The sequence below is a fragment of the Scardinius erythrophthalmus genome (assembly GCF_964197995.2).
Source record: "Scardinius erythrophthalmus genome assembly, chromosome: 12".
NCBI lineage: Eukaryota > Metazoa > Chordata > Actinopteri > Cypriniformes > Leuciscidae > Scardinius > Scardinius erythrophthalmus.
In genome coordinates, this window is record NC_138232.1 from 20,330,754 (window position 1) to 20,345,532 (window position 14,779).

Consider the following 14,779-nt stretch of genomic DNA (forward strand, 5'->3'; position numbering starts at 1 on the left):
ACCTACCTAATTAGTCTTAAAAGACTAGTTTTCCCACTGATAAGAGCTAAGTTTGAATTTTTGAGCTTTTTCCATATCATTTTAAAATAACAAATATGGCTTAAAAGGAATATTTTGAAGAATGTCGGTAACCAAACAGTTGATGTATCCCATTGACTTCCATAGTAGAAAAAAAAAATACTATAGAAGTAAATGGAATGATCAACTGTTTGGTTACTGGCATTCTTCAAAATATCTTCTTTTGTGTTCAGCAGAAGAAAGAAAGTTATAGAGGTTTGAAACAACTTGAGGGTGAGTAAATGATGACAGAGTTTTCATTTTTTTAGCGAACTTCCTTTAAGTTATTGTTGATTATTATGTTTTATGATGCATATCTGATTGCAGTGATCCATTAGCACACATTAAAAAGATAACATCATAAATAACTTGTTTGAATCCTTAAAGTCAGCGTAAAATTGTAATCACAACCTATTTTACATAGTCAGTATGAAATATGGTGAAACAAATGTAGGGTAGGATTGATTGAAGAGTAAAAATGGCTGGATATTTAACATGTTAACTTATGTTTCCATGACTTACTAATCATATTGTTTTGCAATGTATATAGATATACAGAACAGTAATTTTACATTGTAATAATGTTTCACAATATTATTATTTTTATTGTATGTCTGATTATATACGTAAATGCAGCCTTGGTGAGCTTGATGTAAATATACTGTAATATCAAATTAACATGTTAAATATCCAGCCATTTTTTACATTACTTTAACTTTTAACGATTTTGTAAGTCCGTTTAATATAATTTAAGTTTAAATGACATGTACAATCAAGATGATTATACTTAAAAAATTAAGGCAGCAACTGAACTTTAAGTTGACATATGTGGAACACACACACAGTTTTTCTCACAGAGATTGTTTCTCTGTTATTAATGCAGTGTAATTGTTCCATGAAATAACTTGAAAGATCCAGCCCCATTTGTAATTGCACGAAAAACAGTGACCGATATGTTGTTTTGTTTGTTTGTTAATTCTTCTTTTGGGTTTTTACGAAAGAATGCCATTAATGTTTGAGATAAAATGTGGGGGACTAAATCATTTCCTCTATAATCAGGGCATTTTAAGCTCTTAATTTGAGTTGGGGAGACGAGATAGATAAGAAAATAAAGTGAGGAAGAGAGAAGGAAAAACAAGAGGTTCTCTGCTTGTCGTGCAAGAGATTGCCATCTGTGGGTTAACAGCTAGTTATGATGTCTGAGCCCATCCAAGACCCAAGCTGATTACATTTTTGACCTGCAGTTTAATGGTGAGAGCATTTTTGTTACATTTCCAAGAGGAGAGTCTGCACTCCATGGAAATTGAAAAGCACTTGAGCCACATGACCAGTTTATCTCACCAGTAATGGCGGGGAATGACAATGCAGGTCATCCCGCAGAATTGGCCAAGAGACAATACATATCAAGCATGCTCCATCCTGGACACAAACAAGCTGTATAGTGCACATTCTATTTAATTATGATTCCTACAAATCACATAATCTGTTGTACACACTTCACCAGAGGCAGTTTTGACTTATTAAGTTGATTGCATTTTTCTTTTCTTTTTTTTTACTATACAGTGTATTAAAGTGAATGTATTGTTTTAGAAGCCACATTGTAAGTTTTGTAATCATTTTAGAACTTTAGTGATCTTAAAAGTTCTTATCTAATGGACTCCCCACAGTCTTATTTTCAGTAAGGCACCAAATGATAAATGTTCATTTTTTTTCATTGCTCTGGATATCAGCATTATCATAAATATCATTACATTTAACATTAGTATTGAAGAAACATTGTCTGGCAGTCTAAGTAGGCCTATATATAAAAGTATAATTTATACTTTTATATATAAATTATTTTAATAATCTATTAAATAATATATAAAATAATATATATATATATATATATATATATATATATATAGAGAGAGAGAGAGAGAGAGAGAGAGAGAGAATTTATACAACACATGCCAGATGTATACAGTTTTAATTCAATAATGTTAATTTAATATTTAATAAATATAAGTTACCTATAATGATATAAAGTATTTTGGCTTTTTTTAATTTATTTTTTAAGCTTATTTCTGTTTCATACGTTTGACAAAACAATCAGTCTTTCCACATATCACCTGGGGTACACATATTTGATTAGGACTAAATAAAGAAACAGGTCCGTAATCTCAAAAGTTAACACATCACTTCACAGAATCATGAAAATATTTTTCCTATATCTGAGAACATCCAGGAGGTCGATGGCCTGGTTGTTTTACTCAAAAACAGTTAGGTTAACTCTATATAAATGGCAGAGTGCTTTGCAATGGTCCTGTGGCTGTAGCGGGGACATGTGACCTTTTCATTTGGCATTTGTGCCAGTGCCCTGCTGGAGAACACGGCTGTCATATAGGCATCCTTGAAGAGGGGGCGGCAGCGCCCGCCCGCCCGCCTCTTTCTCCTGCCGTAGTCTGCTGTGCCATGTGGAGACCCAGATGTAGCAGGCAGAGTAATCCACACTCACACACTCATGAAAGTGCCCATCTGGCCCTGTACGTGCACACTAAGCTCTGGGAGTACACACGCAAGGCATGGGCAGACTGGAGACCACGATGATGTTAGTGGGGATGCAGTGGCATTTACTGACCTCTGTAAGATGTAAAATGACTTTCTGATTTCTACATACAGCACACAACAACATAAACTCACATATGCAACAAGACTGTACATGGCCAATAGTATGTAGACACCTCCCTAACAGACTCCACGGGAAGGCTTTACAATAGATGTTAGAACATGGATGTGGAGATATGCTTCCATTTACACATGAGTATCAGTGAGGTCAGTGCGATGGGGTCTGGCTCGCACTCGGCATTCCAATTCATCCCATGGGTGTTTAGGTCTGGGTTTTATTTACAGCAGATGAAGTCCCACACCAGAGGGGTCATGCTGGAGCACAAAATGTTGCCACAAAGTTAAAAGCACAAAATTCTCTATAGAACGTCACTACATACAGTAGCATTAAAGTTTCTCTTTACTGGAATTAAGGGGTCTAGTCAAACCTGTTAATTAGGAGGGACTGTCAAAATACTTGTGGTCTTGTAAAGCATACAGTATGTGGAGAAAACAAGTGTGTCAGAAGAACTATTAAAGGGGTGATGAACTGAGAAATCAAATTTTCCTTGAGCTTTTGACATATAAGAGATCATCATACTATAATAATATCCTGTAAGTTTCAGAACTGAAAACTACCTTGTTAGTCCAATAAAAGCTTTTATAGACATCAGGCTCAGCAAACGACTCATTTTTCAAAGTGGGGATCTATGACGTCAAAGAGGATAAAACACCGCCTCCACAAAAGAAGATCAACGCCTACTTCAACACGGCCTGTTTAGCCCCGCCCACCGATTCGCCCAAACATGCTAAATAACATAGGACGACATGATGATTGCTAAACCGGATCGAGCTACTTCCAAGCAATAAACATGCGGTTTACAAAATATTGTGCGTGCCTGTTTGTGGAAGAAGACAGTCTGCATTAAGCTTCCTTAGGATTCCAGCATGGTTAAACTTTATTAAATCAGTGAGTCGATCACAATTTCCCGACACGGATCTGCCAGCAACATGTAAGTAACCATGTGTACTCTAATGCCTGATCTGCGATCAGTGATTTCTGATGTGTAATTATTCAAGTTCAGATATCTTTCTCTTAAAATCGTTCAATACTGTTTATGCATCAGTGACTAAACGATCAACTTCACATAATTTCTCGTAGTATTATGAAAATAATCTTTTTTAAACTGTTATTAAATTAACGTACAGAAAGCGATCAAAGAACGATCCCTTTCCATTCGCCCAAGCTGTCAATCAAACAGCACAGCGCGAGCCGCGAGAGCTTATCTGGACACTTACCAAACTCGTGATGAAATAATGACACTGTTACACTACACAACGAAGCTCTTACTGTGTATTCACATCGTGTTTGCATTGTGATTTGGTGTAAGCATTTGTGAGAGTGCAAAAATTGCGTTGCAATGATAAGATCTTTATTCACGCGATCAACAGACTGTCTGTCATCTGCTCAGTGCTCATCATGCTGCAACCTTTCATGTGATGGAATAGATTTAAATATAATGCTTTAAACGATACTTTTCACGATTTGTTATCTCGATAGCTGTAATAGTAAAAACGAAGTAAAAGTTTTCGAGAGAGTTCATGTAATACTAGCTATTTCATATGCAAGCATGTCAGCCAATCACAGCAGTGGGCGATTGCACTGCAGTCTCACAGCAGACACGCCCCTTAAAACGGAGCGTTCAAATCTGAGGCAGAAATCAGGCTTGGAAAAATGGCTTTTATTTATAAATTATGACAATTTTTGATGTAAAAATCATACTAACATTATAAGGGCACCCCAGGCAACATTATAAAATAATAAAACAATCCAGTTCATGACCCCTTTAATATAGATAACCATATTCAAGGGTTTTCTGTGTATAACTGTAACCATGTTCTTTGTTATTGCTATTCGTACAGTATATGTTTGAGTGTAAATAATTTTTTTTAAAATCTATTTTATTTTCTGGCATATTATTATTATTAATATTAATATTATTTAATCACTGCTTTTGTTGTGTGTATACTGTAGGTGCTTTGGCATTTCTGTGTACACTATAGTTCAAAAGTTTGGGGTCAGTAACCTGTTTTTTTTATTTTTTTAAGAAAATACTAAATACTAAAAACTAAATTAATTACTTAAAAGAAATAAATGTATTCAGCAAGGATGCATTAAATTGATCAAGAGTGACAGTAAAGACTTTTACATTTCTTTTACTATTCATCAAAGAATCCTAAAAAATGCACCATGGTTTCCACAAAAATATCGAGAAGCATAATTGTTTTTAACATTGACAATAAGATCTTTCTTCAATAATCAGAATGGTTTCCGAAGGATTGTGTGACACTGAAGGCTGGAGTAATGACAGCTGAAAATTCAGCTTTACCATCACAGGAATAAATTACAGTAGCCTACATTTTTTAAATATATTAAACTAGAAAACAGGTATTATAAATTGTAATAATATTTCTAATATTTGATCAAATACATGCAGCCTTAGTGAACATAAGAGACTTAAATATTTAAAAAATTCTTGCCGACCCCAAACTTTTTTGAATCTTAAAACACTTTAAAATCGAGTGAAACTGAGTACAAAAACACACACTGGAACTTCCGTGAGTCAAATTGCAGTGGTCTTTGGGAGCAATGCACAGGAAGAAGCCCTGTGTGAAGGGAAGTACTGAAACATATCAAATAAAGTATCCATTTAGGTTACACACGCAATAATTGTACACACTCTACAGAAAAAGATAAGCGATCACTAAGAGCTCGCACTCAGCTCTCGGCACTTTTATTAACATGTGGGAGTACAGTAACTAAAGTACAGCACTTCACCTTTCCTTTTATTAACAAGCTCAACACCTGTTACCATGGTCTCAATCCTCATTACTCATGTCATTATAATATTGCTACATTATTCAGCGCTGCAAGGGTTGAGAATGTTACACTTGATCTCAGTGCAAAGATGAAGAACAGGCAAGAGAGAGGAAAGAAAATTCTTCATACATCTTTATGAATTTCTTTAACATGATATAGATAATAATATTTCCTATGAGGACAACCACTACTTGCATTGGCAATTGTTTTGATTATGAGTTTGTCAAATATATTTTTACACCTATAAACGGTGGAAATAAAGAAATTCAAATAGAAAGCAAGCAATGTGTTAGTTAAATATACTTTATATATTTGGATTATATCACACAGTTTCTGAAAGCTTCAGAACTTCTGAAAATCCCTTGAAAAAGTCAGCCATCAAAAAGTGACATGTGCAATGAATTATATAAATCTATTATATGGCAAAAGTGCTTTGGGATATTGCTAAAGTAAATTGATAAAGCTTTGTACCAACTCAACTGTACTAATTAAACACTGTTTTGATTATACCATCCCCCCCCCCCCCAAAAAAAAAAAAACACACACACACACACAAAAAAAAAACATCCATCCATTCTCAACCCAGGAAAACAGAGTGGCATCATCCATTTCCGTTTTTCTTTTGCTTACGCTGGGTTTCGTCTTCTGAAACTCTGCTAGTGTCGGCAGCAGGGCCTCTCCAGACATTTATATAAGTCACTTTTTTTTTTGCTTCCTGCTCCACAGGTCTTATTCCCTCTGGTCATATTTATCAGTGGCAGCCCTGATCCTCTCCTCTCAGAGCTTATAACCAAGTGTCTCCTCTCTCCCGCCACTGCCGGTGAGTCCTAACCTTTGACCCCTGCCGTGTCACACTGCCTCAGATTGGTATGGACTTCGTGCTCTTCAGATCTGCGAGGCTGGAGGCTAAAGGAGCTTTGCGCTGCTCGCTGGAGTCGGTGGCTGAAGTAACTGCACATGCACCTTTGGAAAATAAAAAGAGGAACAAGAATGTCAGCAAGTAGAAGATTGTAGGGTGGCACTTAGTAACAGGTTAAATAGATGTCCACAAGTCAAACATTAGATTTCTGCTTAGTATTCTGAGTTATACACTAACATTCAAAGGGTTGGTAGGATTTTTTGAAAGAAGTCCCTTATGCTCACCAAAGCTACATTTGATCAATAAAACAGTTAAACAGTAATATTGTAAAAAATTATTAAATCTTAAAAAAAAAAAAAAAAAAAAGTTTAACATATTCTTGATTCATATATTTTAAAATTTAACTTCTTCCTGTGATGGCAAATCTGAACTTTCAGCAGCCATTACTCAGTCTTGAGTATCACATGATCCTTCAGAAATCATTATATGCTGATTTGGTGCTAAAGAAACATTTCTTATTATTATCAATGCTGAAAACAGTTGTGATGCTTAATATTTTTGTGGATACCATAATGCATTTTTCTTCAGGATTCTTTGATGAATAAAAAGTTTAAAAGCATTTATTTTAAATATAAATATTTTTTACCATTATAAATGACTTTACCGTCACTTTTGATCAATTTAATGTGTCCTTAATGAATAAAGGAAAATTTTACTGAACTTCTGAACAGTAGTGCATCTGTAAAATAGTTTATTATGCTATTTTTCAGTGTTTTCTATTTTTGTGTGTGTGTAGACTTCTGCACTATTATAGTTTTAAAATTAGTATATATCTTTTTATTATTATTATAATATTATCCTGAAGCAATTTTTTGTGTCTGAATAGTGGTAAAACTGAAGTTATTTTGATTCTTTTGTTCAGAGTACAGTTAAATCATCCTTTTTTCACCTCAGAAATATAGCAAGATTACGTCCTATGCTAAATTTCTCAGTAGCTGAAAAGCTGATGAATTCCTTTGTCATCTCTAGGATAGATTACTGTAACGCCCTTCTAGCCGGAGTCTCTAAATCCACACTCAACAAACTACAATATGTACAAAACTCGGCCGCCAGGATATAGGCGGATCTTTTGTGGCGTCATTGTTTATGTTTGCCGCGTTGCATCATGGGAATCGTGTGGCAGAAAACACCGCTAGATACATGTAAATTGATTGTTTTGCACGTTTGGAGGAGGATTTAAAGAAGAGGATGGTTCACTCTTGCTGTGTGGTCGATTGTACGGCTCGTTGGGGGCCTGATAAAAAGTTTTTCGAATTCCCTCCGAAAAGGATCGTGAAAAACGAAAGAAATGGTTGTGTGCAATTAGGCGATTGAACCTGGACGCTCCGAAGCCTGGATTACTAACGTTACTGATCGAGTTTGTGAGGCTCATTTTATTCATGGTAGGCCTAAGTCTTAGTGACTATGTATTTATAGAAGATTGAATAAAATAAAAAATAATAAAACTGAGTCAAATCAACCGAGTCATATGTTTTCGCGTTCTGATTCAGGTGTCCCAAACCGCGATCCACAGCACCCAGACTACCGTATTTTCCGCACTATAAGCAGAGGCGCACCTTCAATGAATGGCCATTTTTATAACTGTTTTCATATATAGGGCGCACCGGATTATAAGGCGCATAGAATAGAAGATACTGCTGTCAAACGTTTGACTGGGTTTGCGTTATGCAGTGGTCACCAACCTTTTCAAGCCTATAAGATCACATCCAAGTCCAAATGTAAACCAAGATCTTCCACTTGCAAAAAAATATGAAAAAACAAGTGGCTGAGCTGTAAAACCTTGTTTATACTCGACGCGTCCGCATGAGCGCGAAGGTAATAAAAAAACTAGTAATATCCGCCTGCTCGGGCAGATTCGGCTTTACAGCGCGCGCGCCTCCGCATCCGCAGATGCACGACTTTGAGCCGAATCTGCCCGAGCAGACGGATATTAGTACATCTCATCATCACCCAGTTTGCGCGTCTAAATCAGTTGTATGGTCTGGTGTTCAGTCTAAAACAAAACAGTTGCGTCAAGTATAAATGCCTCGTCTTATTGGGGAGTTGCACGCACAGTCAGCGGAGATCTCATATGGGCTTTGAATAACTTCGATTTTGTCACCAATACAAATTTTGAGCTTCTCTCCAAACCTCCTCCGGTCTTCAGATGTTAAAGTGCTTATATATTGTGGATTTTGCCCGCTAACTCTCTTGAAAGTGCTCGTCGCGTCTTTACAGCCCGCAATACTGTTTGATTTGTTGCCACACAACCACTCGCGCATGCGTACAAAGATGTCAACAAAGATCCTCCTATTGACTGGGTCCAGGGTATGCAATCGCATCACTCCAGTTTTGGAGTCCTTACACTGGCTCCCAGTCCGATTCAGAGTAGATTTTAAAATGATGATGCTGACATATAAAGCACTGCATGGCTTGGCTCCTTATTATTTATCAGAATTGTTAACTTCCTATACCCCAACTCGGAGACTGCGTTCTTCACAATCCAACTTGTTGGTTGTTCCTCATACATGCTTACGATCTATGGGTGACAGGGCCTTTTCTTCATATGCTCCTGTCCTTTGGAATTCTCTGCCTCTTGATCTTAGGGAAGCCCAGAGCTACGACATTTTTAAAGGTAGACTTAAGACTTATTTTTTTAAATTAGCATTTGATTGTTGATGTTACTTTTATTGCTTGAGCTTTGTATTGCTTAATTTGTGTACAGCGCTTTGAGAAGTTGCTTTTAAAGGCGCTTTATAAAATAAAGTTTATTATTATATTATATATTATAGCTGGTGTGTGGTGAGCGCACTGGCGCTGTTGTACTGTGGCTGCCGTCGCATCATCCAAGTGGATGCTGCACACTGGTGGTGGTTGAGGAGAGATCCCTTGATATGATTGTAAAGCGCTTTGGGTGTACAGTAGTACATATGAAAGCGCTATATAAATGCCTCATTCTATTCTAGTCTTCTATTATTATTATTATAGTGCCATAACATTTTTACAGAAAAATGCACTTCAAAATGGCATGTAAAACAAAAACTGTTGGTTCCTTTACATGTTGGTGCGATGGTCATTTCCTGTCTAAGCAAGTTCTACTGTAGGTCAGAATAAGCTGTAATGTGGAATAGAACTTGGTCCGCTTAGTTAAATGTCTGACTCCACCAGACTAGGGCCTTTATAACTCAACAACAGAGTTAACTACTGCTGTTGGGTGGATACTGAGATGTGAGGAGATGTAGAGATGAATGTTACTGATGATATGAACTTAAAACTAGTAGTAATTCAAAATGGTTCTATATTCATACATACCGTAAGTGCTCTTGCATGTTTAAGCAACCTTAATCTCATTATTATCCAATTTGCCTTCCCTCTCTCTTACAGGTCCCGTGGGAGCCCCTGAAAAATCCTCTTGAGATCCATAAATGACCAGATATGCCTTTCTACAACAATTTATTCACTGCTTCCTTACTCCAGGCAGATCGTAGCATATTGGATTTAGACAAGCAATCATCTTCGAAAGACATATTGTGGACCTCTAAGTGAAACATCACCCAAACTGTCACTCTGCCACGTTTATGTAGCTGTTTAATTACAGACACAGTTTAGAAAGTAATGAAGAGAGATAAGGCAAATCTGAAAGAATCTGCTCAGAACACCTTCATTTATGAGGTGATATCAAAGTGCCAATTACTACAGTGCTTGGATGACTTCATTTACCCTGCAAACTCAAACATTTGAAAGTGTAAAAAGTAAATGGTATGTGCGAGGCTGTTTCTTTCACATTGTACCTCTCATATTTTTTATATATATATTTTTATATATTTAGCTGATGACAATGCAATTGCATTGGTTAAAAGAAGAACTTAAAGTTAGTGACTCGCCATGTCACAAATTATCTTGAAACAAGTAGTCTCTGAGACTTCAAGGGTGGTGACAACTAAAAACATTCAGAGAAGCATTCTGAGATTCATTTCAACAGTCACTCAGCTCAACAATCAAGAGCCTCTCCATCTGAAGAGTTGGGCCACTCACAAGTTGCCAGGCAACCTCAAAGAAGTTGTCACAACCGAGAAGAGTCATTTAGACACCATCATTCCCAGGTTACAGTGCACTTCAAAAGCTTTGATAAAGTGTTTACTTCATCTGAAATAGTAATTAACGGAGTGTCAATTTGTTATTCGATCACTCTTGACCCTGAAAAACCTCACTGCATTAAAAATGTCTCTTTTTCCGAACCCAGCCCCGAGTGATGAAATTCACATGGAGATTCACAAATGGCTAACCACATTTGAATAGAATCTGCAGATGTCACATCATAATTAACACACATTAATTCACCCTGGCCAAATGAGCTAAAAAAAAAATCCTGAAGCAATATGTTGACGCATTTGAACGTCCATCTGTGTATGTGGATATTTGTCCTTTAAAAGGTGACATTGAAGCTCAGGAACGGAACTTTAATTGTTTTGCACATTTCTGTTGAAAAGTACTCGGCAAACTTTGTAGCCAATAAATAATCCGAATCGCAGACCAAATCAAGCGTTCTTCCAAACTCATTTTCAAGGCCAGTTATTTGAGAGTTATCAGGTCCGATCGCACAATCCCGTAATGCAGGTCTATGGGGACAAAGGAGAGCTCCATTCTGGCTGAATTGAAAAACACATTTCTTGTTCTTAACGGTAACTAAGCTGTCAACAGATAAGGAAGTTCACAGTATCGCCTCCCTGGTAATCCATCTCGTGATCGCTCCCCTTGTATTTTCTTTCTAAACAGCTTGGAAATATGGTTTGAGGCCTTTGCCAAATGTCACTCCAAATGCTTCCTCCAAATGTTCCCAGAATGAAATATTTAAAATTGTGGAATAAAAACTGGAGCACACAGAAGGAGCAAATGAACACAGTGTTACTATATGCTAATGGCCTCTATGCCCATGTTGTCACTTTTATCCAATAGACTGTCAAAGTACTTACCTCCATTTAACAACACAAAACAAGAACGCAAAAGTCAGTTGAAACTGTCCGCGGTGGCACAAGTGGGTGCTCGTGCTCTCTGCATGTGCCTGCCTGCTATCTTCTACTGCGTATGTGCAAATGAACCACATTTTCTACCTTTTTCGCTGAACAAAAATAACTGAGTTCAGTGAACTTAGTTGCAATGATTTGAGTAACAGAATACGAAGAAAAGTAATAAAAACTCAGTCAAAATGAGTAATGTCAACAGAACAGAAACAGTTAAGTAATATGAACTTGTTTTAAAGGAGTGGATCACTTTAAAATGAAAACGACCCCATGATCTACTCACCCTCAAGCCATCCTATAGGTGTATATGACATTCTTCTTTCAGACGAATACAATCAAAGTTACATTAAAAAATGTCCTGGCTCTTCCAAGCTTGATAATGGCAGTGGATTGTAACCAACAGATTGAACTCCAAACGCCTCCAGTGGGTCAATAAAGGCCTTCTGAAGCAAAACGATGACTTTGTGTAAGAAAAATATTCATATTTAACTCGTTACAAAGTAATATTCTAGCTTCCGGCCAAACGGCCATACGCAACTTATGATGTCGGAAGTAGCGTAGTGCGTCATGGTGTAGCGTAAATATCAGCAGTACGTCGTATTACTCGCATCAGTTGTGCTTTTCATTTAAGTCAGATCCGTATGTTTGTTTGGCTGGAAGCTAGTTATTTTATAAAGTTTTAAATATGAATATTTTTCTTACACAAACTCATAGTTTTGCTTCAGAAGGCCTTTATTAACCCCTCGGAGCCATTTGGAGTTTGTTTATGGTGGATGAATGCACTTTTTTGAGCTTCAATCTGTTGGTTGCAATCCACTGCCATCATCAGGCTTTGAAGAGACAGGACATTTATTAATATAACTCTGATTGTATTCATTTGAAAGAAGAAAGTCATATACATCTAGGGTGGCTTGAGGGTGAGTAAATTATGGGGTCATTTTCATTTTAAAGTGAACTAATCCTTTAACTAGTGTGTATAGTAAATTTGCTCCCATATAGCAAATCTCAGTTACGCTTTATTTTGATGGTCCACTAGACATTCTGTTGACTATAAGTATTAGTAGACTGTAGTAGGGTTAGGGTTAGTAGAATAAGGGGTTAGGACTAGTTGAATAAGTTGACATGTACTTGCAAGGTTACTTATAGTAAGCAAAATGTCTGTTGGGGGACCACCACAATAAAGTGTTAACAGATATTAAGCAGACAATCTGCTAATACTCTAATGAGAGTTAGTTGACAGCGAGTTGACACACAAACCTGCCTCCCCTCACTCACTCGTTTCATTTGCTCTGGATTAATATAGTTGTTACAGGACTTGAATTTTTGGTAAGGGATTGCACATATTGTACACAATTTTAGTTCATTTTCGCAGCTTATTGCACTTAAACAGTCAAATACACAAAATAATGTCAAAATGCCGGTCTTGGCGAGAATTCACGTAAACATTGTCAGTTATGTTTTAAGTGAATGTAAACAGTTGAGAAAGAAAATGTATGTGCAACATTATATAATGGATCCGCGCGTCAGGTCTTAAAGTGACAGCGGCCTAATATACAGTACCTGCTGCCAAATTATGAGTTAATATAACAAATATGTATATGGCAGTTTTTTCCCATGGTATCAATGTCAAAATTGTGGCCAGTAAAAATGCTGAGTGGCTAGTAACTTTGGAAAACCACTAGCCACAGTGGCTGGTGAGCAAAAAAGTCAATGTCAAGCCCTGCATACAGTGTAGTCACGTAATACTTATTGCACATCTCGGCGGTGTAATTGTTTTTATCACTGCAAAATTTAAACAATATTATATAAGGTTGGATATATCATACACCCAACTTGATCTGCAAAATATAGTATACTCACGTAAAGCGATTTATACTATAGCAAATCTCAACTGCATGGTGGTTTATATCGTCACAAAGTGTAAACTTTATCGCACAGCTCTCTATATAAAGTTGAATTTATATAACCTCCCACTTTTATCCACATACATAAAGCACATTCGTATAATGCAATATGTAGGCTACTAATAAAGCAAATCTTAGCTGCATTATTATATCATCACAAAATGTAAACTATATTATTACCCAGCTCCAATCTGCTAAATGTGACTATAAGGCATGAAGATATTAAGATATTATAAACAATACCATCATTTTTTTTTCAGTAAAGCTGCATTACTTGACTTGAAAGTCTAACTTTTACTACCATTATTATCATATTTCCACCTATGATTCCATAAAAGGTGCATATGTTTACATGATGTATGGATGACAGAAATAAACTAAGCTTATTGCTGTCCGCATGGTTTGTATGATCCATGGTGGTAGACCTGGATATTCTGTATATCAGAAACCATCATGTCAAATTGAATACCTTAAGAGTATAGCACACATTCGTGCACACACATCCGACACCAACCCTCCCCCAAGTTAGTCAGGCCTCCCCCCCCCCCCCTTCGAACCACAAATGCTCACCGCATTATCTGTCAATGCTGATTAAATAATGTAATTAATGACTTAATTAACATTTCTGTAATCTATTTTAATAAATCTCAGGCGGCGTAATGAGCGATTTTAACCTCCGGGCTCCGAGTATGAAAATGTGCAGCGCCGGGTTGGAGCGGTCGGGGGAGTTTTCTTGCTTGACAGTGAGACGGTGGGACTGAAAGGGGGGCACATGAGCAGAGCTCAAGGCTAGTGTCATCAGACTTGCTGTCTGTGCAAGATGAGAAACCTGTGGCAGAACCCTGTCCTCACTCATCATGGCTGACACAGAGGCCTCATGTGAAGTAAAACCTGCATCATCACATCTCAAATATCATCATTACTGTTTTGGTGTAATAGTACTTGAGCTCATCTAAACAGTTTGTGCTGAATTATCTATATTTTTCACTGTGGAGGACTGACAGATGTCAAAAACACACCCATACATGCTGTCAACAAACATCCTGTACAAATGCATTCGAAACAGATCTGGAGTGACGTCACTTTGAAAATAAAGTAGTGTAACGCTTTGATCCGAAGGCGAATATGAAGATAGTATAACACAAGGTTTAATAGAAAAATCCAAATAGACAGCCAACATGTGAGACAGCGTGTAAACATAAACACGAACACGAACAATAGTGGACACTGAACAGAACACAGGCCGGAACTTAAATACACAGTGATGATTAACTAAAAGACAAACAGCTGTGATGATTAGTGTTAGGGTCCATAGTGACTGATGAATGGCGGGAAACTAGAACAAAGGAACACGTGATGAATGGAAACAAACAGAAAGTCCAAGAAAACTGAAACAAACTGAACATGACTGTGACATCAACCAATAGAAAAC

At 36.9% G+C, this 14,779-nt stretch overlaps 1 protein-coding gene across 1 annotated transcript in view; it reads right to left on the reverse strand.

The window, feature by feature from the left end:
- Positions 1-5,387: 5,387 nt before the first annotated feature.
- LOC308699320 (uncharacterized protein) overlaps positions 5,388-14,779 on the reverse strand; it is a 134,590-nt gene continuing 125,198 nt past the window's right edge. The window contains exon 5 of the mRNA XM_081380044.1: positions 5,388-6,487. Within this exon, the coding sequence (XP_081236170.1) occupies positions 6,352-6,487 (136 nt within the window). The 3' untranslated portion in view covers positions 5,388-6,351. The remainder of the gene's footprint in view (positions 6,488-14,779) is intronic.